The sequence below is a fragment of the Carassius gibelio genome, chromosome B6, assembly GCF_023724105.1.
Source record: "Carassius gibelio isolate Cgi1373 ecotype wild population from Czech Republic chromosome B6, carGib1.2-hapl.c, whole genome shotgun sequence".
Taxonomy (NCBI): domain Eukaryota; kingdom Metazoa; phylum Chordata; class Actinopteri; order Cypriniformes; family Cyprinidae; genus Carassius; species Carassius gibelio.
Window position 1 is genome coordinate 648,273 of NC_068401.1, and position 24,778 is coordinate 673,050.

At 40.6% G+C, this 24,778-nt stretch overlaps 2 protein-coding genes across 8 annotated transcripts in view; one reads left to right on the forward strand and one right to left on the reverse strand.

Moving 5' to 3' along the window:
• Positions 1–24,778, forward strand: part of LOC127959184 (peripheral plasma membrane protein CASK) — a 48,609-nt gene that overhangs the window by 6,620 nt on the left and 17,211 nt on the right. For 5 of the 7 annotated variants that reach the window (XM_052558205.1, XM_052558200.1, XM_052558203.1 and 2 more), the window contains exons 2-12: positions 5,687–5,799; positions 7,537–7,642; positions 9,018–9,095; positions 9,185–9,257; positions 15,585–15,687; positions 15,852–16,027; positions 17,363–17,485; positions 17,599–17,682; positions 19,149–19,248; positions 21,397–21,414; positions 21,710–21,831. In XM_052558205.1, coding sequence (XP_052414165.1) covers positions 5,687–5,799; positions 7,537–7,642; positions 9,018–9,095; positions 9,185–9,257; positions 15,585–15,687; positions 15,852–16,027; positions 17,363–17,485; positions 17,599–17,682; positions 19,149–19,248; positions 21,397–21,414; positions 21,710–21,831 — 1,096 coding nt within the window. The remainder of the gene's footprint in view (positions 1–5,686; positions 5,800–7,536; positions 7,643–9,017; positions 9,096–9,184; positions 9,258–15,584; positions 15,688–15,851; positions 16,028–17,362; positions 17,486–17,598; positions 17,683–19,148; positions 19,249–21,396; positions 21,415–21,709; positions 21,832–24,778) is intronic. The other 2 variants (XM_052558201.1, XM_052558204.1) reach the window with 1 other exon arrangement.
• On the reverse strand, positions 9,730–14,535 carry LOC127959194 (probable G-protein coupled receptor 34). Its single transcript, XM_052558220.1, has 2 exons — positions 14,334–14,535; positions 9,730–12,229 (listed from the first exon to the last, which is right to left on the reverse strand). The coding sequence occupies exon 2, from the start codon at positions 12,155–12,157 to the stop codon at positions 11,000–11,002; it is 1,158 nt and encodes a 385-aa protein (XP_052414180.1). The 5' UTR covers positions 12,158–12,229; positions 14,334–14,535; the 3' UTR covers positions 9,730–10,999.

Here is a 24,778-nt window from a genome sequence, read left to right on the forward strand (position 1 = left end):
CTCTCTGACAGCAGGCGGCGCTCACGAGCAGCAGTGTTTCCTTGGTTACCGCTGTAAACAGAGACGAGATGTAAACATGCTGTTTAACTCTTTCTGAAGACAGAGATGCTCCGACTCCAGTATGTCATCATTTGTGGTGTGTCACATATTTAAATCAGTTTTCAACCAGCTCGTGGTTCATCTTCACATCTCTAGTCGTTAATAGATTCACTTTTAGAAAATAAAATAAAGTGAAAGTGTTGAGTTCAGTAGTTCATCCCTGTTGTCTAGATTAATTACTAGATTATCTACATTAGATTTGATAAAGTTCACCATTTGATCTGCTGAATAATGAACATCTGGTACTACGGTAAAAGTGTTGTTACTCTGGTGCTGTTGAAGTTCTGGCGTTTTGAACACCAGGTGTGTGTGTGTGTGTGTGTGTGAGAGAGAGAGTGTGAGCTTGTTTGTCCTACATTATAGAGATAATAACAATAAATTTTGACCTTGTAGGGACAATCTTTTGGTCCCCATGAGGACACAAGCTTATAAATCACACAGAATGAAGTGTTTTGAGAAACTCAATAATGCCTGTAGTTTTGCCTGTACAGTTTATACAGTAGAAAAACCATTATCCCTATGGAATGAACCCATAAAACGTGTGTGTGTGTGTGTGTGTGTGTGTGTTTTATAGGCGTGTGTCTCTGTTCTTTCATTTGCAAGCGTGTGATTATGGTTTCCCCAGAATAACCCTGTGTGTGTGAGATATATATTAAGCCTCTATGATTTCCGCCATGTGGAAATGTGGATGGAATAGTGGAATCCAGTAATAACAATGGAATTTACAGCACAACCACTGATCTATGTATATAACTGGATCGCTCATTGCGTTCTAAACTGCCAACAGGTAGTGAAGCCACCGGAAGTGTTCGATCCGGCATCTTACTCATCCCTACCAGCAGAGAGCACCATTGAGTTACATTCAAACCGCTGTCCTAAAATAACTCGATTAGAAGCTGATCAGTCAAACCGGACTCATTTTTATGTTATGTGTAATAAAGTCATGCTTACTTCAGATGGTATCTGCAGTGTTTACGGTCTTTTGGGACAGGATAAGCGATATATTTAAATCGTGTAACGTTAGGTGTGTGTGTCTGCTGCGCGCTGACGACACCGGTAACTGATCAAACACAAAAAATAATTTACTATCTGGGAAATAAAGCTTTGTATTTATTTCTTAAATCCGTACTGTATATAGTCAGTTATTTCTCTGAATAAATTCAGATTTCAGAACGAACACTTTGTAGTTTGTTATATGTGTTGAGGTCGTGTCCGTCTGATGTTATCATGTTCATGATGCTCGCTACTGTAATGAACGTAGCTTTTTAATAAATAGGGGAAATTCCCGACATTTAAAAAATAACAGTTTTTATGCCTAGAGTGTTCGCATTGTAATAATGTACAAAGATACTTCATATTTATAAACGCTGACTTGTTAGGTGATGTTTTCTCATTAAAATCATACAAATTCCTATTAATTCAATGGAAGGTTTTTGCACACTAGGGATTACCAATATGGCGCGCGGCGGCTTCACTCTAATGCTGTGTTCACACCAAACGCGAATAGAGCGTCTGGCGCGAATGATTTCAATGTTAAGTCAATGCAAAGGCGCGTTTACGCGCGTCTGGAGGTCTCGCGGCGCGAATGGGGCGTTAAGCGCGGCGCGGAAGACGCGAATTCGCCTCATTCGCGCGTCTAGTTCGCGCGAATGACGCGAATTGACGCGCGAATAGAGCGCTTCGCGCGAAACGCGCGTTAAGCGCGAATGGTGCTTTTTGTGCATTTAGCGTTTGACGCGAATTCGCGTCTGCCGCCCGAGTTGAAAAATTTGAACTTTGGCGTCAATTCGCGCCGCGTTAACCAATCAGGAGCCTGCTAGGAGTCACTCATTCAACAGTGTGTTCCTTCAGCCTCCAGTTGTGCAGGAATACCCTTCTCCACTCATTCAACAAGGAGGAACGACAGATGTTGTCAGTGAGCAGTCAACCGGAGCTATATGACAAAAGTTCATATTTCTATAGAGACAGGAATAAAAATGACCTATATATATATATATATATAACATATTAATAGATAAATTGAAAATAGGCCAAAGATAAGAAACGTTTCATTTTACCCCAAACGAATTATATTTTATCTTGAACCACTAAAGACACATCAGAGCCAGCGGCAAATGTCAGAAGATCTAGCCGAGGTAAGGCTACTCTCGGCGGATACATGATGACGGAGCTCCCGCTGGTCGCATGGAGCTCATCTCCGAGATCGGCGAAACACATTTTTTAAATAGACGCTGTCATTATAAATAAACCGCATATTTGAGTTTAAAACAACTACATTCTCGCCTGAAATACTTTTAAAACTACATTTCATGACACAATAACAGTAATATTTTGAACATTATCCGAACAAAAATGGCGGTTGAAAATGCTGCGTGAACTCCGCTGGCAGAAGCCCCCCCATGACGCGAATTCGCGTCTGTGGTGAAGTTAATTTCACGCGCGAATGTAGCGAATTACTCGCGCGAATGAAGCGAATGATCTCAAAATGGTCAAGCGGCAAACTAGGCGCGGTAGACGCGAATTTGACGCTCTATTCGCGTTTGGTGTGAACACAGCATAATGCTGTGTTCACACCAAACGCGAATAGAGCGTCTGGCGCGAATGATTTCAATGTTAAGTCAATGCAAAGGCGCGTTTACGCGCGTCTGGAGGTCTCGCGGCGCGAATGGGGCGTTAAGCGCGGCGCGGAAGACGCGAATTCGCCTCATTCGCGCGTCTAGTTCGCGCGAATGACGCGAATTGACGCGCGAATAGAGCGCTTCGCGCGAAACGCGCGTTAAGCGCGAATGGTGCTTTTTGTGCATTTAGCGTTTGACGCGAATTCGCGTCTGCCGCCCGAGTTGAAAAATTTTAACTTTGGCGTCAATTCGCGCCGCGTTAACCAATCAGGAGCCTGCTAGAAGTCACTCATTCAACAGTGTGTTCCTTCAGCCTCCAGTTGTGCAGGAATACCCTTCTCCACTCATTCAACAAGGAGGAACGACAGATGTTGTCAGTGAGCAGTCAACCGGAGCTATATGACAAAAGTTCATATTTCTATAGAGACAGGAATAAAAATGACCTATATATATATATATATATATATATATATATATATAAAACATATTAATAGATAAATTGAAAATAGGCCAAAGATAAGAAACGTTTCATTTTACCCCAAACGAATTATATTTTATCTTGAACCACTAAAGACACATCAGAGCCAGCGGCAAATGTCAGAAGATCTAGCCGAGGTAAGGCTACTCTCGGCGGATACATGATGACGGAGCTCCTGCTGATCGCATGGAGCTCATCTCCGAGATCGGCGAAACACATTTTTTAAATAGACGCTGTCATTATAAATAAACCGCATATTTGAGTTTAAAACAACTACATTCTCGCCTGAAATACTTTTAAAACTACATTTCATGACACAATAACAGTAATATTTTGAACATTATCCGAACAAAAATGGCGGTTGAAAATGCTGCGTGAACTCCGCTGGCAGAAGCCCCCCCATGACGCGAATTCGCGTCTGTGGTGAAGTTAATTTCACGCGCGAATGAAGCGAATTACTCGCGCGAATGAAGCGAATGATCTCAAAATGGTCAAGCGGCAAACTAGGCGCGGTAGACGCGAATTTGACGCTCTATTCGCGTTTGGTGTGAACACAGCATAATGCTGTGTTCACACCAAACGCGAATAGAGCGTCTGGCGCGAATGATTTCAATGTTAAGTCAATGCAAAGGCGCGTTTACGCGCGTCTGGAGGTCTCGCGGCGCGAATGGGGCGTTAAGCGCGGCGCGGAAGACGCGAATTCGCCTCATTCGCGCGTCTAGTTCGCGCGAATGACGCGAATTGACGCGCGAATAGAGCGCTTCGCGCGAAACGCGCGTTAAGCGCGAATGGTGCTTTTTGTGCATTTAGCGTTTGACGCGAATTCGCGTCTGCCGCCCGAGTTGAAAAATTTTAACTTTGGCGTCAATTCGCGCCGCGTTAACCAATCAGGAGCCTGCTAGAAGTCACTCATTCAACAGTGTGTTCCTTCAGCCTCCAGTTGTGCAGGAATACCCTTCTCCACTCATTCAACAAGGAGGAACGACAGATGTTGTCAGTGAGCAGTCAACCGGAGCTATATGACAAAAGTTCATATTTCTATAGAGACAGGAATAAAAATGACCTATATATATATATATATATATATATATAAAACATATTAATAGATAAATTTAATATAGGCCAAAGATAAGAAACGTTTCATTTTACCCCAAACGAATTATATTTTATCTTGAACCACTAAAGACACATCAGAGCCAGCGGCAAATGTCAGAAGATCTAGCCGAGGTAAGGCTACTCTCGGCGGATACATGATGACGGAGCTCCCGCTGATCGCATGGAGCTCATCTCCGAGATCGGCGAAACACATTTTTTAAATAGACGCTGTCATTATAAATAAACCGCATATTTGAGTTTAAAACAACTACATTCTCGCCTGAAATACTTTTAAAACTACATTTCATGACACAATAACAGTAATATTTTGAACATTATCCGAACAAAAATGGCGGTTGAAAATGCTGCGTGAACTCCGCTGGCAGAAGCCCCCCCATGACGCGAATTCGCGTCTGTGGTGAAGTTAATTTCACGCGCGAATGTAGCGAATTACTCGCGCGAATGAAGCGAATGATCTCAAAATGGTCAAGCGGCAAACTAGGCGCGGTAGACGCGAATTTGACGCTCTATTCGCGTTTGGTGTGAACACAGCATAATGACGTCATGAGCAATCCAGCTCTATATTATAGATCAGTGAGCACAACACAGAGTGTAATGGAATCTGGCAAAATTGGTATAGCAATAAAATCTGGTGATCTGGTCTAGTGCAGCGGTTCTTAAACCAGTCCTGATGACCCCAGCTCTACACATCTCACACACTCTCTGCTAACACACCGGATTCAGATCATCAGCGTCAGAAGTGAGCTCACTGACAAGTGTGACATCATACTCCTCTGTAAATAAATACATTTTACATTCACGTCTGGCTCACTTCAGTGCACTTTGGATGGAACATATGCGTTCGCTGTGAACTTGAATCATGGTGCAATATCCTGTGACGTCGAATAGAGCAAACGTCTGAAGACATAAGAGAAACAGAAAATATGCAGAGCAGGGGTGGACTAGTGTTGTATGCTTGTATTAAAGCACAAAAATACTTCTGTTGAGATATAAAGTCAGAAATATGGTGTGTGTGTGTGTGAGCTCACACACTGTGCTCGTCTCTGTCTCGGTGTATGAACACATGAACTTCATCTCCAGAGCTGATCTGATAGACATCTCAGTCTTTAATTTGATAAAACTATGGTTAAATACACACAGAAACTACAGAAATTACATCTGAACAGGGATTCACACAGAAAACAGCTGTTTTACATTAGAATAATATTTCATTGTTTTTACTATTTTTAATCAACAAATGCAGACTTGGAGAGCAAAAAATACTTCTTTCAAAAACAATAAAATGTACTTGAGTGAGTCAAGTAAAGGTGGTGTTCTCTATGGTGTTAAACTGCTGCTGACGGTGTGTGTGTGTGTGTGTGTGTGTGTGTTTCAGGGGTCCGTTCAGTGTGGTGCGAAGATGCATCAACAGAGACACTGGACAACAGTTCGCTGTGAAGATTGTAGATGTGGCCAGCTTCACCTCCAGCCCGGGACTCAGTACGGAGGGTAAGACACACACACACACACACACACACACACACACACACACACACTCGCTCTGTATCACACACACACACACACACACTCGCTCTGTATCTCACACACACACACACACTCGCTCTGTATCACACACACACACACACACTCGCTCTCTCTATATCACACACACACACACACACACACACACACTCGCTCTCTCTATATCACACACACACACACACACACACACACACACTCGCTCTGTATCACACACACACACACACACACACACACACTCGCTCTGTATCACACACACACACACACACACACTCGCTCTGTATCTCACACACACACACACACACACACTCACTCTGTATCTCACACACACACACACACACACACACACACACACACTCGCTCTGTATCTCACACACACACACACACACACACACACTCGCTCTGTATCACACACACACACTCGCTCTGTATCTCACACACACACACACACACACACACACTCGCTCTGTATCTCACACACACACACTCGCTCTGTATCTCACACACACACACACACACACACACTCGCTCTGTATCACACACACACACACACACACACACACACACTCGCTCTGTATCTCACACACACACACACACTCTCTCGATCTGCTGTAACTGGAGGCTGATGGATCAGGGTTCAGCAGGGCGTGACTGACGGCCGTCTGGTTTGGGGGGGGGTCTGTGGAGTGTCTTTGGATTTCTACGGCCTGGTCATGGATCCCCGAGTCCTGCCAAAAGGATTGTGGGTGATGTGTGTGTGATCTGGTTGTGTGTTGTGTTGCTTCCCGCTGGGCTGCTGGAGCTCCGGGCTTTGGCTTTAATCGTGAGCCATCTGTGAGCGAACACACACACATTCACACACACAGACACACACACACACACACACACACACACACAGACACACGCCCAGACGAGGACCAGTGTTTCACCTCTGAGAATATTAGTAAAATACAAACAAACGGCCTCTTCCTGTGCTGAAGCCTTGAGTCACAGCGACTACAGGAATGAACATGATGGTGCATCTCTCCATGAGGACTGAAGGACTGAAGTGTGTAACATCAAATAAAGATCAAATCAGCATCTGTTTGTTTTCTACATCCATATCAACAGCTACCTTTCCTTGAAAGTATTTAGCTGTTATGTTTCTGCAGATCTGTCTTTGAGAAAATGTGGAGACTGGGACGAGCGCTCCATTAAAGCATATAGTGTGCACCCTCGGTCACATGACACAGCCATCCTCCAATCTGATTGGCTGACGACTGATATAAGTATATAATGTATTCAGACAAACCAATGCACAGCCATTCAGCCTGATAATATTTTTGCTTTTTGAACAAAAACTGGACAAAATAACTAGTAATGTTGAGTGTAAGCTACTCTTGAGCTTCATCACACTCACAGTCACTGTTGTTCTGAACGACTGCTTTATGAAGTTCACTGTGATCTGAAGCTCCTCTGTGCAGACTGAAGACACACTGTGTGTGTGTGTGTGTGTGTGTGTGTGTGTGTGTGAGTGTGTGAGAGAGACGCTCCATGGCTCCCTCTGCTGGCGGCTCGTGTGCTCTCAGTGACGTCAGGCTCGTGGTCTCACATGTTCCTCTGTGCATCAGTGTTCATCTGGTCATGTGACGTGTCATTAACGTGTCTGATCTTCCTCTTCAGTGAAGCAGTGAATCTGTTCCTGATCGTCTGTCTGTTCCCCATCAGATCTGAAGCGGGAGGCGAGTATCTGTCACATGCTCAAACATCCTCACATCGTGGAGCTGCTGGAGACCTACAGCTCGGACGGGATGCTCTACATGGTCTTTGAGTTGTAAGTGTGTGAGAGATCTCACAAACACAACATGAGCCAGATAGTTAATATCACACTGATGCTATTCAGGGAAAGTCTAATTGAACGGAAAATCATGTGCTCAAATAATCATGAGCAATCAGGTGGATAAAATCTTTTATTTAATTTGAGGATTTTCTTTTTTTCTTCTGAAACTTGATTTGACTTCAATCAAAAGATCATATCAGATTTAATGAATCAATCTGATATCAGTGTTTAGGGTACCAGGACTCAAAATAATCAAATTCACCTTAGAAAACACAATTCAGACTGCATTCTAGTTTAATGAGACATTCGAAGCAGTTGAATTATATATCAGTATATTCTATCTATCTATCTATCTATCTATCTATCTATCTATCCATCTATCTATCTATCTATCCATCTATCTATCTATCTGTCTATCTATCTATCTATCTATCTATCTATCTATATATCTATCTATCTATATATATATCTATCTATCTCTATATATCTACACACACACACACACTGTTGTTCAGAAGTTAGTGGTTAGTAAGAGGTGTAATGTTTTTGAAGAGGTCTCTTCTTCTAATCTTGCTAAATATTATTACAATATAAAATAATGGTTTCTATTTTAATATCTTTTAAAATTAAATTTATTTTTGTGATGAACAGCTGAATTTCCATCATCATTCCTCCAGTATAAAGTGTCACATGATCTTCAGAAATCATTCAGTATAATGATTATCAATTATCAATCAACTATTATCAATTTTTTTTTCGAATTCTTTGATGAATAAAAAGTTCAAAAGAACAGCATTGTTCAAAATATAACTCTTTTCTAACAATATAAATCTTTCGTATCACATCTCAACAACTGAACACATCGTTGCTAAATAGGTTTTAATTTCTTTCAGAAAAAGAAAGAATAAAAATATACTGACCCCAACCTTCTGAACTGTAGTGGATATTGTTAGAGAAGATTTATATTTTAAATAAATGCTCTTCTTTTGATTTTTTCATTCATCAAAGAATCCCCACAAAAATGTATAGGTTACAATAAATATTAGTTTCCAGCACTGATCATAAATCATCATATTATTCATGATTTCTGAAGATCATGTGACACTGAAGACTGGAGGAATGATGCTGAAAATACAGCGGAGCATCACAGAAATACATTACACTTTAATGTTTATTAAAACAGAAAAACGTTATTTTACATCATAATAATATTAAATTTTTTATCAAATAAATGCAGCCTGATGAGCAGCAGAAGCTCCTGTAAAATTGCTCTGATCCCAAACGTTTGACCTGAAGTGTGTGTGTATAGCGTGTCTAACAGTGGTGTGTGTGTGTGTGTGTGTGTGTGTGTGTGTGTGTGTGTGTGCAGCATGGATGGAGCCGATCTGTGCTTCGAGATCGTGAAGAGGGCTGATGCTGGCTTTGTCTACAGCGAGGCGGTGGCCAGGTGAGAATCATTTCCTGTTCACCTCACACTCGGTCAGTGCTTCCACCGGTCAAGGTTTAGCTCGATCTGTGTGTTGTGTGTGTTCTCAGTCACTACATGAGACAGATACTGGAAGCCCTGCGCTACTGCCACGATAACAACGTGATCCACAGAGACGTGAAGGTGAGACTCTCACACGTTCATCATGTGACTGTGGCTCTCCAGAACACGTACAGCGTGTGTGTCGTCTGGGGTCTTTGTAAAGGCTTTCATTGCACACATGAGCTTCAAAGCAACTGTTTTCCACTCTTTGGGCTGCATTTGTGTTTTTGTACTTGTGGTTGTACTTTCCTTTCCTGCCACAGCACGTTACACTACATTCGTGCTCTTTACTCTACATTACTGCTCTTACTGATCTCTACAGTAGTTTAGAAAGCTTCACTGATTATAAAGCCAGAGCTTAAACCTGCGTTAGACTGAAGTCAGTCGTAATGTTCTTGCTCTCTTTCTCTGTATAATTGATTCACTGTTTGAATAACTGTGGAAGGTACAGGTAATACACAAATTAATTCATTACCTCAGCTGTGAACATCCTCCTTCATAGCTTCATCAAGCTTCATCATGTTGTGCCTTTAAGTCAGAAACTCACTTCAAACACTGCGAATAAAGCTTTTTTTATTCCCCTGTTAAGTAAACTCTTAAAAAGGACATTTACTTTCATTCAAGGTGTACATGTGATGAGTTCAGGGTTAGTCTACAGTCTGAGCTTGTGTCCAGTGGCCTCAATCGACTGAGGTTCTCTGGTCAGAAAGTGTTAGAACCGCTGACACTCTCTGCACCGTCTGTGGTTAAAGTGGGAGTATTGTTAGATTGGTGCTTCAGCTGACGTTCATGTGTTTAGAGATGAACATACTGTGTGAGATCAGTGGTTAACAGGATGAATCAGACCAGGTCCTGTGTATCTCGGGGTGCAGTGACCCTTCTCCTCCAGCGGGAGGCGTCCCGTGTTCTTCATGTGTGCGTCTGCTGCTTGATCTGGAGAAGAGTCCGAGGGTTCCAGGTCTGGAAAAGTATGGGAAAATATTTGCATTTCCAGACTTTTGCCCCTGTTTAGTTTTATATGATAGAAAATTAAGAATTGAATGAAAATAAATGTATCGTACAAGAAGTGTGTTTTCATGGCAGCTGTTTAGTGATTCTTGAATGAATTCAAGGTGCGCTTTGATCATTATGCAAAAATGCAGGTTATAAGCGTTTTGGGTTTCTTCTCACTATTCTCTTAGCACCATATCACAGAGCTTCTAAAAACATCTTTGCAAATATAAAAAACATACAGACTTTGGTGTGTGTACGAGAAACCATTAGACTTAGCATATAGGACAAACAGTGAGCCACGTATTGTGCCTTGAACACTTTTTTACATCACCAGTCTTTTTTATAAACCTTGAACTGGGCTTATAGTCCAGTGCTCACAGCCGTATTGTGCCTTGAGCTGGTTTCATGTCTTTGTTTCTCTGTCGCTGCAGAGAATGTGTTCGGTTGGTACTGCACTAGGAAAAGAAAATATTAATGTGCGTCCATGCTCCTTCTCTTCATAGTAAGATGGCTATAGGTTATAGTCTATAAAACTAGAAATTGTAATGTGTAAGCACACAAAAAACCTGGGGCATGTCAGTAGTTTCTTGAAGGCACAAAAAGGTTTCTTGGGTGTGTTTTTTTTCCTTTTTTTTCCTTCCTAGGGTCTCTGTATGTTGTTACTATAAACCCCTGAGAAGAAATGAAGTCTGTACTATATACCAAATATAAATCTGGAAACATTAAACATGGTCTGAAAATCTCCGGAGAGGTTTGGAAAGTTGAGTTGAGTGATGGAAAACGTGTAGGAACCGTGCTGTGGGTCAGAGGTGAACTCTGTGATGTCACGATCAGTTCGTCAGCGGCGTGATCTGATGACAGGACTCTGGGTCGTCGGGTTTAGAGCGGAGGTTCGGTGTGATGAGTCCCAAGCTTCCTCTGGACGTGGTCAGCACCGCAGCGGTGGAGGCGTGGGACACAGACGTCCTCCTGAACTCTGTGGTGGAGCTGTTGGTCACTGCGGGCTCCTGCTGCCAGCTCAGGAACTGGGACAAGGCCTGAATGGTGGCTTTGCGCACCGAGCCCGAGAGCATGAAGTACATGACGGGGTCCAGGCAGCTGTTGAGGGCCGAGAACAGAAGCATGACCTCGTTGGTGAGATCCATGATCCGCTGCGTCTCACAGCTGACGTCACGGAGCTGAGACGAAACATAGAAGCCCCTGAAGGAGTGATACGGCACGAAGCAGATGGTGAAGAGGAGCAGCACCACGAAGGACTTCTTAGCGGTGCGAGCGTAGCGTGTGGCGTTGGGCAGGTCCGGTTTGTCCCGTGAGGCGTGCAGCAGTCTGCGTGCGATCCGTCCGTATGACACCAACAGCACCACGAACACCAGCCAGAACACCGCCACCAGGAACAGATTGAAGTAGGCTTTGCCTCTAGCGTGCTTTCTCTGCTTGTACTGGAAACACTTCCCCGTCTCCTCGTTTCTCTCCACCAGCGCGATCATAGGCACCACCATCACCAGAGAGCCGCTCCACAGCAGAACACAGGTCACCAGACTCCAGCGACTGCCCCGGAGCCAGCGCTGACCACAGCCCCTCTGAGAGCCCTTCACACCGATGATCTTCAGATAGCGGTCCAGACTGATCAGACCCATCAGGGTGATGCTGACGTACATGTTCATGTAGAACAGGTTACCCACCGCCTTACACATGTGCGGCCCCAGAGACCACACGTTCCCCTGAGCGTGGTACAGCACACGGAAGGGAAGACACGCCAGCAGCACCAGGTCCGCCAGCGTCATGTTGATCAGGAACACACGCACAGAGTTTCTGCGCGAGTGCAGGAAGAGGAAGACCCACAGCGCCAGCAGGTTTCCTGCCAGACCGAACAGAAAGATGAGCGAGTAGAGCACGGCCAGCGGGAGGCGCAGGGTCTCCTCCTCCACAGGACACGAGCGGTTGGTGGAGCTGTGGTTGAAGTGCTCAGTCGGCCAGACGGTGCTCATTGTGTTTGGGAGGATGTTTGTGTGTAGATCTTCTTGTTAGGGATCAGGGTGAAGTTCACTGAGGCTTCAGTTCTGGGGAGAGAAACAGAGACAGATATGTTTCACTTCTGACATTTCCTGATCATTTACACACCCCATGTCATCCTACATGTTCATGTCTTTTAAGTCTCAAAGAAACTGAGTTTTTGAGGAACACATTCCAGGATTTTCCTCCATACAGTGCTCTTCAGTGGTGCTCAGTGATTTAAACACGACCCCAGCCGAGGAAGAAGGGTCTTATCTCGTGAACCATCAGTTCCTGAAAATAAATTAATGTTTAAACACTTTTAACCACAGATGCTGGGCTTGTGGTTGCTGATGATGGAATAGTCAGGCGTGACTTAAGCAGAAGCACAACGATGAACAACAATAAAACAACGATGTCAGATGATTTTAAAGTTGGATGAGAAAATGAGATGAAGTACAGAGATGAGGAACTAACCGTGTGTGACCTTTCTAGCGTCAGCTAATGCTAGCCAAGCATTTGTGGTTAAAAGTGTTTAATTATGAATTTATTTTCAGCTGCACTGAAACTGCATTCAGACGTTTAAATCACTGAGCACCACTGAAGAGCACTGTATGGAGGAAAATCCTGGAATGTGTTCCTCATACTCAGTTTCTTTGAGACTTGAAAGACATGAACCTGTAGGATGACATGGAGTGAGTAAATGATCAGGATGTTTTTATTCTGGAACTTATCCTTTAAGGCTGGAATACACTACACGACTTCTAAAATCTGAACAGACACTATGCATCACACACGTACTGAGTTTGTAAACCGTGACAGATGAAAACTGTCCGTCATACACTACATGATCTTCTGTGGAGTCTATCAACTCAAATCTGCAGAATGGCTTTGAGTTTGGTCCACTTCTCCAGACGGGGCAGAGATGGTGCAGTGTATTCCAGGCTTTAATTTACTGTACTGAACAACAAGGGAAAATTCTGTCTCGGCCAATGAAAATGAAACGAGAGAATGCTCCATAAATCACGGTCAGGCGAGCGGCCCACAAACACACAGCCTCGTCTCGATTCAACTTTCCATTCCTTCTTCCCAGATCATTTCAGCTTTATTACATTATTTGAGGAAAGCTGGAATTGCTCTGTTCTGGAAGAGCGTGTGTTGAACGGGAGACAAATAAAACAGATGGATTGGCTCCTGCATCTTTGGTGAATGTGATCTGTGCTGCTCTTATAACCTCATAACCTCAGTCATAATGATATTTCATACATAGACCGTGTACTCTGCACAGTGCATATACATACGTGTATTTTGCACAGTGAAACTAAAGTTCCCCTCAGATGTAGAGCTGGAGGATGACGCTCATCACTGTGTGTGCATTAGCAGGAACACGATTCACTAACCAGCACTTTTACTGTCACTTCTGCTCTAGTGTTGAACCATTTCTGCTGTTCATGAGCTAACTTTTGCTTTTCCCATAAAACACTTCTGCTTATATTATTGCTATTCGTATGTTGTGCGTTCAAGTTGTGCAATGTATTTGAAATGCAGTGGATTTCATTTGAATAATTATTTGATTTTTGGGCTATAAATAGTAAAAAAAAAAAAAAAAAAAATCATAATTCTACATCTCTAAATACTGCTGACATTTCAGAAATTATTTCACAAGTACGTTCATGAGGACCTTCATCAATGCATGTTAAAATAACTTTTATTAAATACATTTAGCATTCTTTTATCTTTTAAACCTGTTTCTTTAAATGTGATCCTCTGCCCATTGTAGAGGCGTGACCTTTATATTTTCTGACACTAGTATGAAGTGTATTCATACACGCTTTTCTGTTTTCAGATATTTTCAGATAGGTGTAATGGTTTTTATACTGTACAGACCATATTTTCTATCACCCTACACCAACCCTACACCTAACCCTAACCCTCACAGGAAACTTTCTGCATTTTTTGATTTTCAAGAAACTTCATTCTGTGTAATTTATTAGCTTGTTTACCCGTGGGGACCTCAATTTAGGTCCCCACCGTGACACGAGTCCCCATGAGTCTGTGTGTATTCAGGTTTAAGTCCCCACCAGAATAGAAAAACAAGTACACTCTCACACACACACACACACACACACACACACACTTTGATCGAGACATAGATGCATGAATTCTACTCACAGTCTGGATGTTAAATCCCTCAGTTTCACAAAGCATTGCAGCTGCACATTTATCCATTTAGACTGAACACAAAGGTTTTGGTCTTTCTGACAGATCCTGTTTCATTCCTCCTCGAGCATCGGATGCGTTTCTGCTTCCCTTCTAAACTCTCAGAAGCGTCTGTTCTAGAGTCGCTGCATCTCTCTCTCTCTCCCTTCCTCCCTCTCTCTCTCTCTCTCTCTCTCTCTCTCTCACACACACACACACACACACACACAGATGTCAATCTGCTGACAGTTGTCTCAGCTCCACACGAGTGGGCTTTCCTTCACTTTTAAATCGCTTGTTAAAAGCAGCGTCTACATTTTACTTTCACCTTCAAATAGTGCTAATTCAGAGTAAAGCAATTATTCATATTTAAGTCATTAGAATTTTTCCTCTTTTCCTTCTCTTTTTAACAGCTTAAAAGCACTGAGCGCATGTTACTTTCACTTTTGAATGAGCATCAATTCGGTGTCAATTGCTTGAATGCAACAACTAAATATAACGTCAGACTCACTTTAGCCTGTTCATAAAACATAGAACTTTTATTAACAAAACAAATAAAATACACCATGCTATAGGGCAGCTAGGCCTAATATAAAATAACAAATAACTTACATTTAAATAGGTATACAAAACTAGAAATAGGCTAAGTGTCCATGGTCTCGTCTGTCTCTCCTCACTCTTCTGTTCATTCTTCTGGTCTCTAGTCACTCTTCTGGTCACTCTTCTGGTCACTCTTCTGTTCACTCTTCTGTCTCTGGTCACTCTTCTGGTCAGTGTTCTGGACTCTCCTCACTGGAGACATTAGACCTGATCTGTGCATTGAGCAGCTGCCTTCAGTTTAATAGTAGTGTCTGTTCTTTTACTGAACTAAATGATATTTATTGCTATAAAAACTCAACTGGTGTTACAGCTTCACACCGTCAGCTCCGTCTCGTCTATCACAGCAGGCCTGCTAAGTAACGAGATAAAAAGATTACTAGCCGTGCTCTTCATGTATTACATGTGCTGTTCCACACGGGTCTAGCAGTGCTGGACGTTCACTTGGGTGTGGTTTGTGTTGAACCGCCGTGTTTACTTGATTCCTGTGTGTCCTCTTCTGATCTCATTCTCACACAGTCACATGTAGTGAGAGGCTGATACAAGAACACATGTAGCTTTATGTAGGACACACATTCAGTGGTTTCATGTGTGTGTGTGTGTGTGTGTGTGTGTGTGTGTGTTCAGCCTCACTGTGTCCTGCTGGCCTCTAAGGAGAACTCTGCTCCGGTCAAACTGGGCGGCTTCGGTGTGGCCATACAGCTGGGCGAGTCAGGGCTGGTGGCTGGAGGTACGTGTGTGTGTTCACATCAGATCATGTTTACAGGAAGTGCAGCTCATGACTTGTATCTGAAGCCTCGGCCTCTTTGTGTCTCTGTGTGTGTGTGTCTCTCTCTGTGTGTGTGTGTGTTTCTGTGTCTCTTTCTGTGTGTGTGTGTGTGTGTGTGTGTGTAGGTCGGGTAGGGACCCCTCACTTCATGGCTCCTGAGGTGGTCAAGCGAGAGCCGTACGGGAAGCCGGTGGACGTTTGGGGTTGCGGGGTCATTCTCTTCATCCTGTTGAGCGGCTGTTTGCCTTTCTACGGCACCAAGGAGCGTCTGTTTGAAGCCATCGTGAAAGGAAAGTACAAGGTACTGTGTGATCGAGAGAAGCACGTCACTCGTTCAGACACTGAGCACACGTCAGGTGCAGCACTTTCATGACAAACCTTCCTCCTGTGTTTGAGAAACCTGCTCCGAATCACAGATGTGCTGCCCATGATTCCTAACAGTAATTCTAAGATAACCAGTGACCAAACACAGCATTGAATATATCAATCCAAGATTCAAGAGCTTTATTGTCATATGTACCTCAGTACAGTGTTATTCTCGTGAATGACCGGGTATAATGGGAACAAATATAACTTACACAGGCAATACGAGGTATGTCGAAATATATACAGTAAAGTAAGTAAAAATATAAATAATAATAGCTTAAAAAAAGAAAGTGATGAAAGAAAGAAAAGGAAAAGAGAACCTGTATGCTAATTAGAGGAAAGAAAAAACCTGTCAATAGAGAACTCTTCACAGAATAAATGTTAAGTGAAGTATCAGTAAAGTGACAAACTGAAGTGTGAAGTGATGAAGTGTCCGTGTAAACACTAGTGTTTAAATCCTCTGTCAGATGGGATTCATTCATTTATTTATCTGTTTATTTTGCCATACGTCTAGACATTTTGTCACACCTTACTTGTTTTTTATTATTTTACCTTCACGCTTTATTATGTCTGTTCTAGAGACATGTCACAACTTTTTAATAAAGCTCTTATTGCTTTTCTTTTGGAAATATGTTTCAAATTCATACTGAATGAACATCTAAGGTTTGAGAGAATAGATCCATAAGATACATTTACTTGAGAAGCAAGATGACAGAGATATTAAGAGATTCATTCTTGTTTATATCATTTTAGCATCTAGTAAGCACATGTGTTAATTAATATCACTCACATGTATAATTAGACTGTAACAAGAACAGCTTCATATAAAGTGTAACAGAATAGAAAACAAGACAATACTACAAGCAAGACAAAGTTTATTAGTAAATACACAATGGTAATTCAAAGTGCTTTACATACAAAATAATAATTTTCAATAATCAAGTAAGAAAATGTTTTTTCTCTAGTGTGTTTTCTAAAGATTCTTCAATCATGATAGTTTTACTGAATCCAAGATGAAAAGTCTTGTTTTTCAGAGAGATTATGAGTTTGATTAAAACAATGAAAAATATCTGCCAATCTGCTTCGATATGTAAAGTTTATTCCCTGACCCCAGTGTCAGATGTTTCTTCATTTTCACTGAAAGACTTCTTCTCTTCTATCACTGTGCATCTCTAGTAAATGAATCTTGTGTTAGTAGTGTTTAACAGTGGAAATCCTAGTGGTCAGCACAGCTGTGTATCAGTCGTGTGTGTGTGTGTGTGTGTGTCAGATGAACCCTCGTCAGTGGAGTCAGATCTCGGAGAGCGCTAAAGACCTGGTGCGACGCATGCTGATGCTGGACCCGGCCGAGAGAATCACCGTCTACGAGTCGCTCAATCATCCCTGGCTCAAGGTCTGACTTCCCTCCTCATGCTATTGTCTTAATTTCACTTAAAAGCACTTCCTGTTTGTGTCATTCGAGCCTGGTGTCAGGTTGAGTTTGTCTCATGTGTGTGTGTCGTACAGGAGAGAGATCGCTACTCGTATAAGATCCACCTGCCCGAGACGGTGGAGCAGCTGAGGAAGTTCAACGCTCGGAGGAAACTGAAGGTATTTCCTGTAATCCTGCAGTAATTCCTCATGTCACCCAACACCAGACCACACGAGCCCAGCGTTTGACCGCATACAAGACTATCTGAAGTGGCCATCTTTAAACTTATCTTGCTAGACTTTAACTCCTGTGAGAAACTTGATTCTTTTGGTTGGTGCTTTTGAGAACGATTTTAATCAAATAAATCCTAATCTTGTTTTTAGTTATTTGGAAAAAGTTCAACTTATTTAGTTTTAATTTTGAATTACTAAACCTGGGTCTAAGAAAAGGACAAAAGATTTTGACAAAAAGTCACAATTATAAAAAGATCATGTTCCATAAAGATATTTAGTAAATCTCCTACTGTAAATATATTATAACTTCATGTTTGATTAGTAATATTCATCACTAAGAACTTCATTTGAACAACTTTAAAGATGATTTTCTCAATATTTCGATTTTTTTGCTCCCTCAGATTCCAGATTTTCAGATAGTTGTATCTCAGACAGATATTGTCCTCCGAACAAACCACACATCAATGAGAGATGATTTATTCAGCTTCAGGTGATGTTTACATCTCAATTAAAAAATAAAGTGGAACCCTTTGACTGGGTTTGTGGTCCATGGTCACAAATATGATTTAGTAAACAAAAATAAAATAGATTTAGTTGACCGAAAACAAACAGGTTTAGTTCGATTAATAAAACATTAAGCGTAAATGCTCTTTGAGAAAACATCTATTACCCTGATCTGAAAGATATTAAGGTTTGAGTGTGCAACACAGACACAGATTAAACTGCTGAGACTTTATTTATCTTAAACTAAAATCAAACCACTTATAGATCAAAAAACAGGGTCTAATTTTCTATATTTCAAGACCAGTGGTTATATATACATTCTTTATAAGAACTGACCACATGCTTCATTCTTTCAAGCAGACATATTTATTCATAGAAATGAAAGATTAATCCTTATTTCAGCTATTAAAGTGATTAAGAGCTGAGGGGGGTTCTCTCTTTATTTGGTTGTTTGATATGAACAGCAGCAGGTTTATTAGGCTGCTGTCACTTTAAGACTGAATACACCGATCTAATAAACTGAGACACGTCTGATATGATTTTAAAATCAGAAGTGACTGGTGGGAATTGACTGATGAGAAGGTTTGGGAGTTAAACAGCAGTTTTAGGTTAGTGCGAGTAAAGTTCTGTCTGACAGAGAGCTGCTGGCCACATGAAAGCAGGGGATGTTTTCTTCTAGAACATCAGAGAAGCAGTCAGGTGTGTGACGGTTGGAGCGTGTAGTGAGGCGAGAGGAGCTTTGATGGGGTGTGTGATGTGTTGATGATCTAATATGATTGAGATCCTCTGGAGTGCAAATGTCAAACGTCTGTGGTTCATCAGGATGAGTTCATCAAAATGCCCAGTTTGAATCTGACGCTGTAATGAATGAGTGTGTGTGTGTGTGTGTGTGTGTGTGTGATTCACAGGGTGCCGTCCTCGCTGCCGTCTCCAGTCACAAGTTCAACTCGTTCTACGGAGACCCTCCTGAAGACCTCCACGACTTCTCAGAGGACCCCACGTCTTCAGGTGCGTCCCCCGTCCAGTCATCTCTGGAGCTCAGCTGGATATCAGTCACTCTGAGAGTCTGGTGAAGTCTGAAGAGACCTCCGCTCTCGTCTCAAACAGATCAAATTTAAGGTCATTATAAATAAGGCCTTCTCATTGGACTCAAACTCAGTTCAGGAGGGAAGCACCCTAATCAAACACACACCTGATCAGCCGATCAAGCTCTGCCCACTTCCTTATAGTCTTACATTTCCTGTTTTAGGAGCGTTACATTTGGGGACAGAAAGAGAGAGTATACACAATAGAAATAAATACAGAATAGATGTGCGATTTATTAAACTTTAAAAGGTTATGATTTAGTGAAGTGAATGTGAACGCAGTCAGTGAATGTTACACATTTATGCCTAAAGTTAGTGTATGATGCTCCGCTGATGAACTGAGATGTTTATATTATAATATCTTCTCCATGTCTGCAAGATGCATGCTTTATGTCTCCCAGCAGAAGTAGTGAAGCGCAGACATTTCAGAGAGTCACAGATTTGTTTTCCTGGCCTTTTACTGATATTTTGGTCACAGTATCTTTCATTTAAATCAGCGTAATCTCCTGTATTTTCTCTCTGAACCGCTGCATCACAGGAAAGAAAGACTAAGAACATTAACACATTCAATATAGAGATTTTTTATTGTATTACCACATAATATTTTAAGTGCATTATAGAATCAGCAAAATCCACTCATATGTGTGACTCAGTCATAAGGATTATTTTTTGTCAAATTGAGGTTAGTGCATCATCTGAAGCTGAATAAATGATCTCTCCAGTGATGTGTGGTTTGTTCGGAGGACAATATTTGTCTGAGACACAACTATTTGTAAATCTGGAATCTGAGGGAGCAAAAAAATCTAACACATAGAAAAACAGAAATCAGTATCAGTAAATGTGTGAATACTGAATAAAACATGTATTGGGTGTCTCTAGAGATGCCTGGTTTATTCGACACTGTTGGATTTGTTTTATAAGGGCATTCAGTATTATTTTGTGCAACTCATCAAAAAGGTCTTCCATTTGATTTTAAAAACGGAAACGCATCTGCTGCGTAACTTTCACTGCAGTGTTTTCAGAGGGGTAGGAAGTAGTGGTGCCGCTCTCCTCTGTTCCTCCAGATGTGTCTTCTGCTTCTGCTAATGTGAAGATTATTTTGCGGCCTCATCACAGGTCAGATGGAGAGGAAGTCTCTGGTCTTGTATTGAGAAACAGCTGCCACTTCTCTGTCACAGAATTAAACTCACTTCCTGTAAGCGTGCGGTGTCTTTGTCCTCTGCAGCAGTCGGAGAACAGCCAAACCACGCTGACACCGCTGTGTACACATTCACAAGCATCAGACTCATGTCACCATTTCAGTAAATACTGACATATATTGATAAATTAATATCTGCTGACTCTGAAACTCTGCTCATGAAGCAAAACAAAGTCAAGTTCCTCCCTCAGAGATCAGACATACTGTATTATTAATCGTTATATATTAAATAAGTGGCAGGAAGAGTGGGAAACATATACAAATAATAAATGACATTAAATAGATCTGGACATTTCAAACAGATTTGTAATCTCTATTAAAACTAGATATGATCAAGTGGTATCTTCCTGATGTTGCATAATTCGTACAAGACTGAGTTTTTTTTCTTCAAGTTGAAGACCGTACTCAGTCCTCTTCTGTCAGACGTATTTTATTAGACTGTCATGTAAAAATGATTATGTTTGTTTGTTTGCTGGTTTTTATTGTATTTGTAAATAGTTTTTGCCTTGAAAGTAGCATTAGATGCTGAGATGGTATTAAATAAAACACACTACTGCTGCCCATGAGAAGTTGTTCAGAATTACACTGAGTGAAGCTCAAGGCATTGTTCCACACTTTAAAAACCTTTAGGATGCTTCACTGTAACACTGCACTACATGTTTGATTCAGATTCTGTTGTTATGACTGTTGATTCAGTTTTGTGTAGAAATGTCTGGTCAGATGTGTTTAGATAGGGTGGAGGCTCATGTGCAGCGCACTGCATTGTGGGATACAGTGTGCTCTGTCGAGTGTAGTGTCTTCTGGGTCTGTGTGTGTGTCTCTTGCAGTAATCTCACTGTGCTGTTGTTGTTTCTAATGCTGCCTGTACTTTAGGATTGCTTGCTGCAGAAAGTAGGTATCCCCCCCGAGCCTTTGCTTGCCATCCACACAGCATCCTCATCTTCATCTTCATCGTCTGTTGTCTTGCATGTTCCTCCATCACTGAAGCACACCATCAAACACGACTCAAACGATCAGAAAGCACGCTTCCTCTCATTTGTGTGTGTGTGATGATCTGTGATGCTCGTCTCCACGTGTTCAGATCCAGGAGCTCCTCTGATGCATCTGATTCTGTATTCATGCATGTGCACAGATTTTGGGCAGTGAGCTGATGTGTGTGTGTGTGTGTGTGTGTGTGTGTGTTTAGGGGCCGTATCTCAGGTTCTGGACAGTCTGGAGGAGATCCACGCACTCACTGACTGCAGTGAGAAAGATCTGGACTTCCTGCACAGCGTCTTCCAGGACCAACATCTGCACACACTGCTGGATGTGAGGAACACACACACACACACACACATACACACACACAGATGGTCAAATCACTCTCTTGATAATAATGGTTTTTCTACTGTACAAACTGTATTTTCTATCCTCTTCCCCTAAACCCACCCCTCACACAAAACTACAGGCGTTATTGAGTTTTCAAAAACTGTTTAGAAAATATATATATATATATATATATATATATATATATATATATATATATATATATATATATATATATATATATATATATATATATATATATATATATATATATATATATTTAGAATTTAGCCTTTTGGTTTATGGGTGACAAAGGAAGTGTAAATCTCATAAACCATATAAACCTGCACACACACACACACACACACATACAGTATTTATACTGTACACACTGTATATTCTGTTGGCCTACACCTAACCCTACCTCTTACAGAATACTTTCTGCATGTCTACTGTTGTCATTTAAAAAAAAAAAATTAGCAGTTTTACAAATAAGGACATCCCCAAAGGGAGGTTTTGGGGATTTTGTCAGGTGTAGCTCACTTTTGGGTAATTTGTTCCCAAAATGTGGTAAAGTAGGTACACACACACACACACACACACACACACCCACAGAGTGTTGTGTCATCAGGGTTTGCTTTCATTCTTCAAATCACTGAAGGACTGAGACACAGACGGACGTTTGGTTTGTTCCTCTGTAGATCTGTTTCTGCTGCAGATTTGTGTAAACGTGGACGTCAGTCAGAAGAAATCATTTCCTGTGTGTTCAACAGGTTAACCATAGATTTTTTTATTAATGACAATTATATAATTCTATTAAAGCTTTGTAACGAAGAGTGGAAATCACTCAACAAAACAACATCAACGGTTTCTTGAGCCCAAGCAGCATCTGTGGATGCATCAGTCTGTTCACTTATTAATAATCCGTTTAATTACAGTAAGTTCACTCATTAATAATCCGTTTAATTACAGTAAGTTCACTCATTAATAATCCGTTTAATTACAGTAAGTTCACTCATTAATAGTCCGTTTAATTACAGTAAGCTCACTCATTAATAGTCCGTTTAATTACAGTAAGCTCACTCATTAATAGTCAGGTTAATTACAGTAAGCACACTCATTAATAGTCCGTTTAATTACAGTAAGCTCACTCATTAATAGTCCGTTTAATTACAGTAAGTTCACTCATTAATAGTCCGTTTAATTACAGTAAGCTCACTCATTAATAGTCCGTTTAATTACAGTAAGCACACTCATTAATAGTCCGTTTAATTACAGTAAGCTCACTCATTAATAGTCCGTTTAATTACAGTAAGCTCACTCATAAATAGTCCGTTTAATTACAGTAAGCTCACTCATTAATAGTCCGTTTAATTACAGTAAGCTCACTCATTAATAATCAGGTTAATTACAGTAAGCACACTCATTAATAAGGTTAATTACAGTAAGCACACTCATTAATAGTCAGTTTAATTACAGTAAGCTCACTCATTAATAGTCCGTTTAATTACAGTAAGCTCACTCATTAATAGTCCGTTTAATTACAGTAAGCTCACTCATTAATAGTCAGTTTAATTACAGTAAGCTCACTCATTAATAGTCCGTTTAATTACAGTAAGCTCACTCATTAATAATCAGGTTAATTACAGTAAGCTCACTCATTAATAGTCAGTTTAATTACAGTAAGCTCACTCATTAATAGTCAGGTTAATTACAGTAAGCTCACTCATTAATAGTCAGGTTAATTACAGTAAGCTCACTCATTAATAGTCAGTTTAATTACAGTAAATTCACTCATTAATAGTCAGTTTAATTACAGTAAGCTCACTCATTAATAATCAGGTTAATTACAGTAAGCTCACTCATTAATAGTCAGGTTAATTACAGTAAGCTCACTCATTAATAATCAGGTTAATTACAGTAAGTTCACTCATTAATAGTCAGTTTAATTACAGTAAGTTCACTCATTAATAATCAGGTTAATTACAGTAAGCTCACTCATTAATAATCAGTTTAATTACAGTAAGCTCACTCATTAATAGTCCGTTTAATTACAGTAAGCTCACTCATTAATAGTCAGTTTAATTACAGTAAGTTCACTCATTAATAGTCAGTTTAATTACAGTAAGTTCACTCATTAATAATCAGGTTAATTACAGTAAGTTCACTCATTAATAGTCAGTTTAATTACAGTAAGCTCACTCATTAATAGTCAGTTTAATTACAGTAAGCTCACTCATTAATAGTCAGTTTAATTACAGTAAGCTCACTCATTAATAATCAGGTTAATTACAGTATGCACACTCATTAATAATCAGGTTAATTACAGTAAGTTCACTCATTAATAATCAGTTTAATTACAGTAAGCACACTCATTAATAATCAGGTTAATTACAGTAAGCACACTCATTAATAATCAGGTTAATTACAGTAAGCACACTCATTAATAGTCAGTTTAATTACAGTAAGCTCACTCATTAATAGTCAGTTTAATTACAGTAAGTTCACTCATTAATAATCAGGTTAATTACAGTAAGCACACTCATTAATAGTCAGTTTAATTACAGTAGGCACACTCATTAATAATCAGGTTAATTACAGTAAGTTCACTCATTAATAATCAGTTTAATTACAGTAAGCACACTCATTAATAATCAGGTTAATTACAGTAAGCACACTCATTAATAATCAGGTTAATTACAGTAAGCACACTCATTAATAGTCAGTTTAATTACAGTAAGCTCACTCATTAATAGTCAGTTTAATTACAGTAAGCTCACTCATTAATAATCAGTTTAATTACAGTAAGCACACTCATTAATAATCAGGTTAATTACAGTAAGCACACTCATTAATAGTCAGTTTAATTACAGTAAGTTCACTCATTAATAATCAGGTTAATTACAGTAAGCTCACTCATTAATAATCAGGTTAATTACAGTAAGCTCAC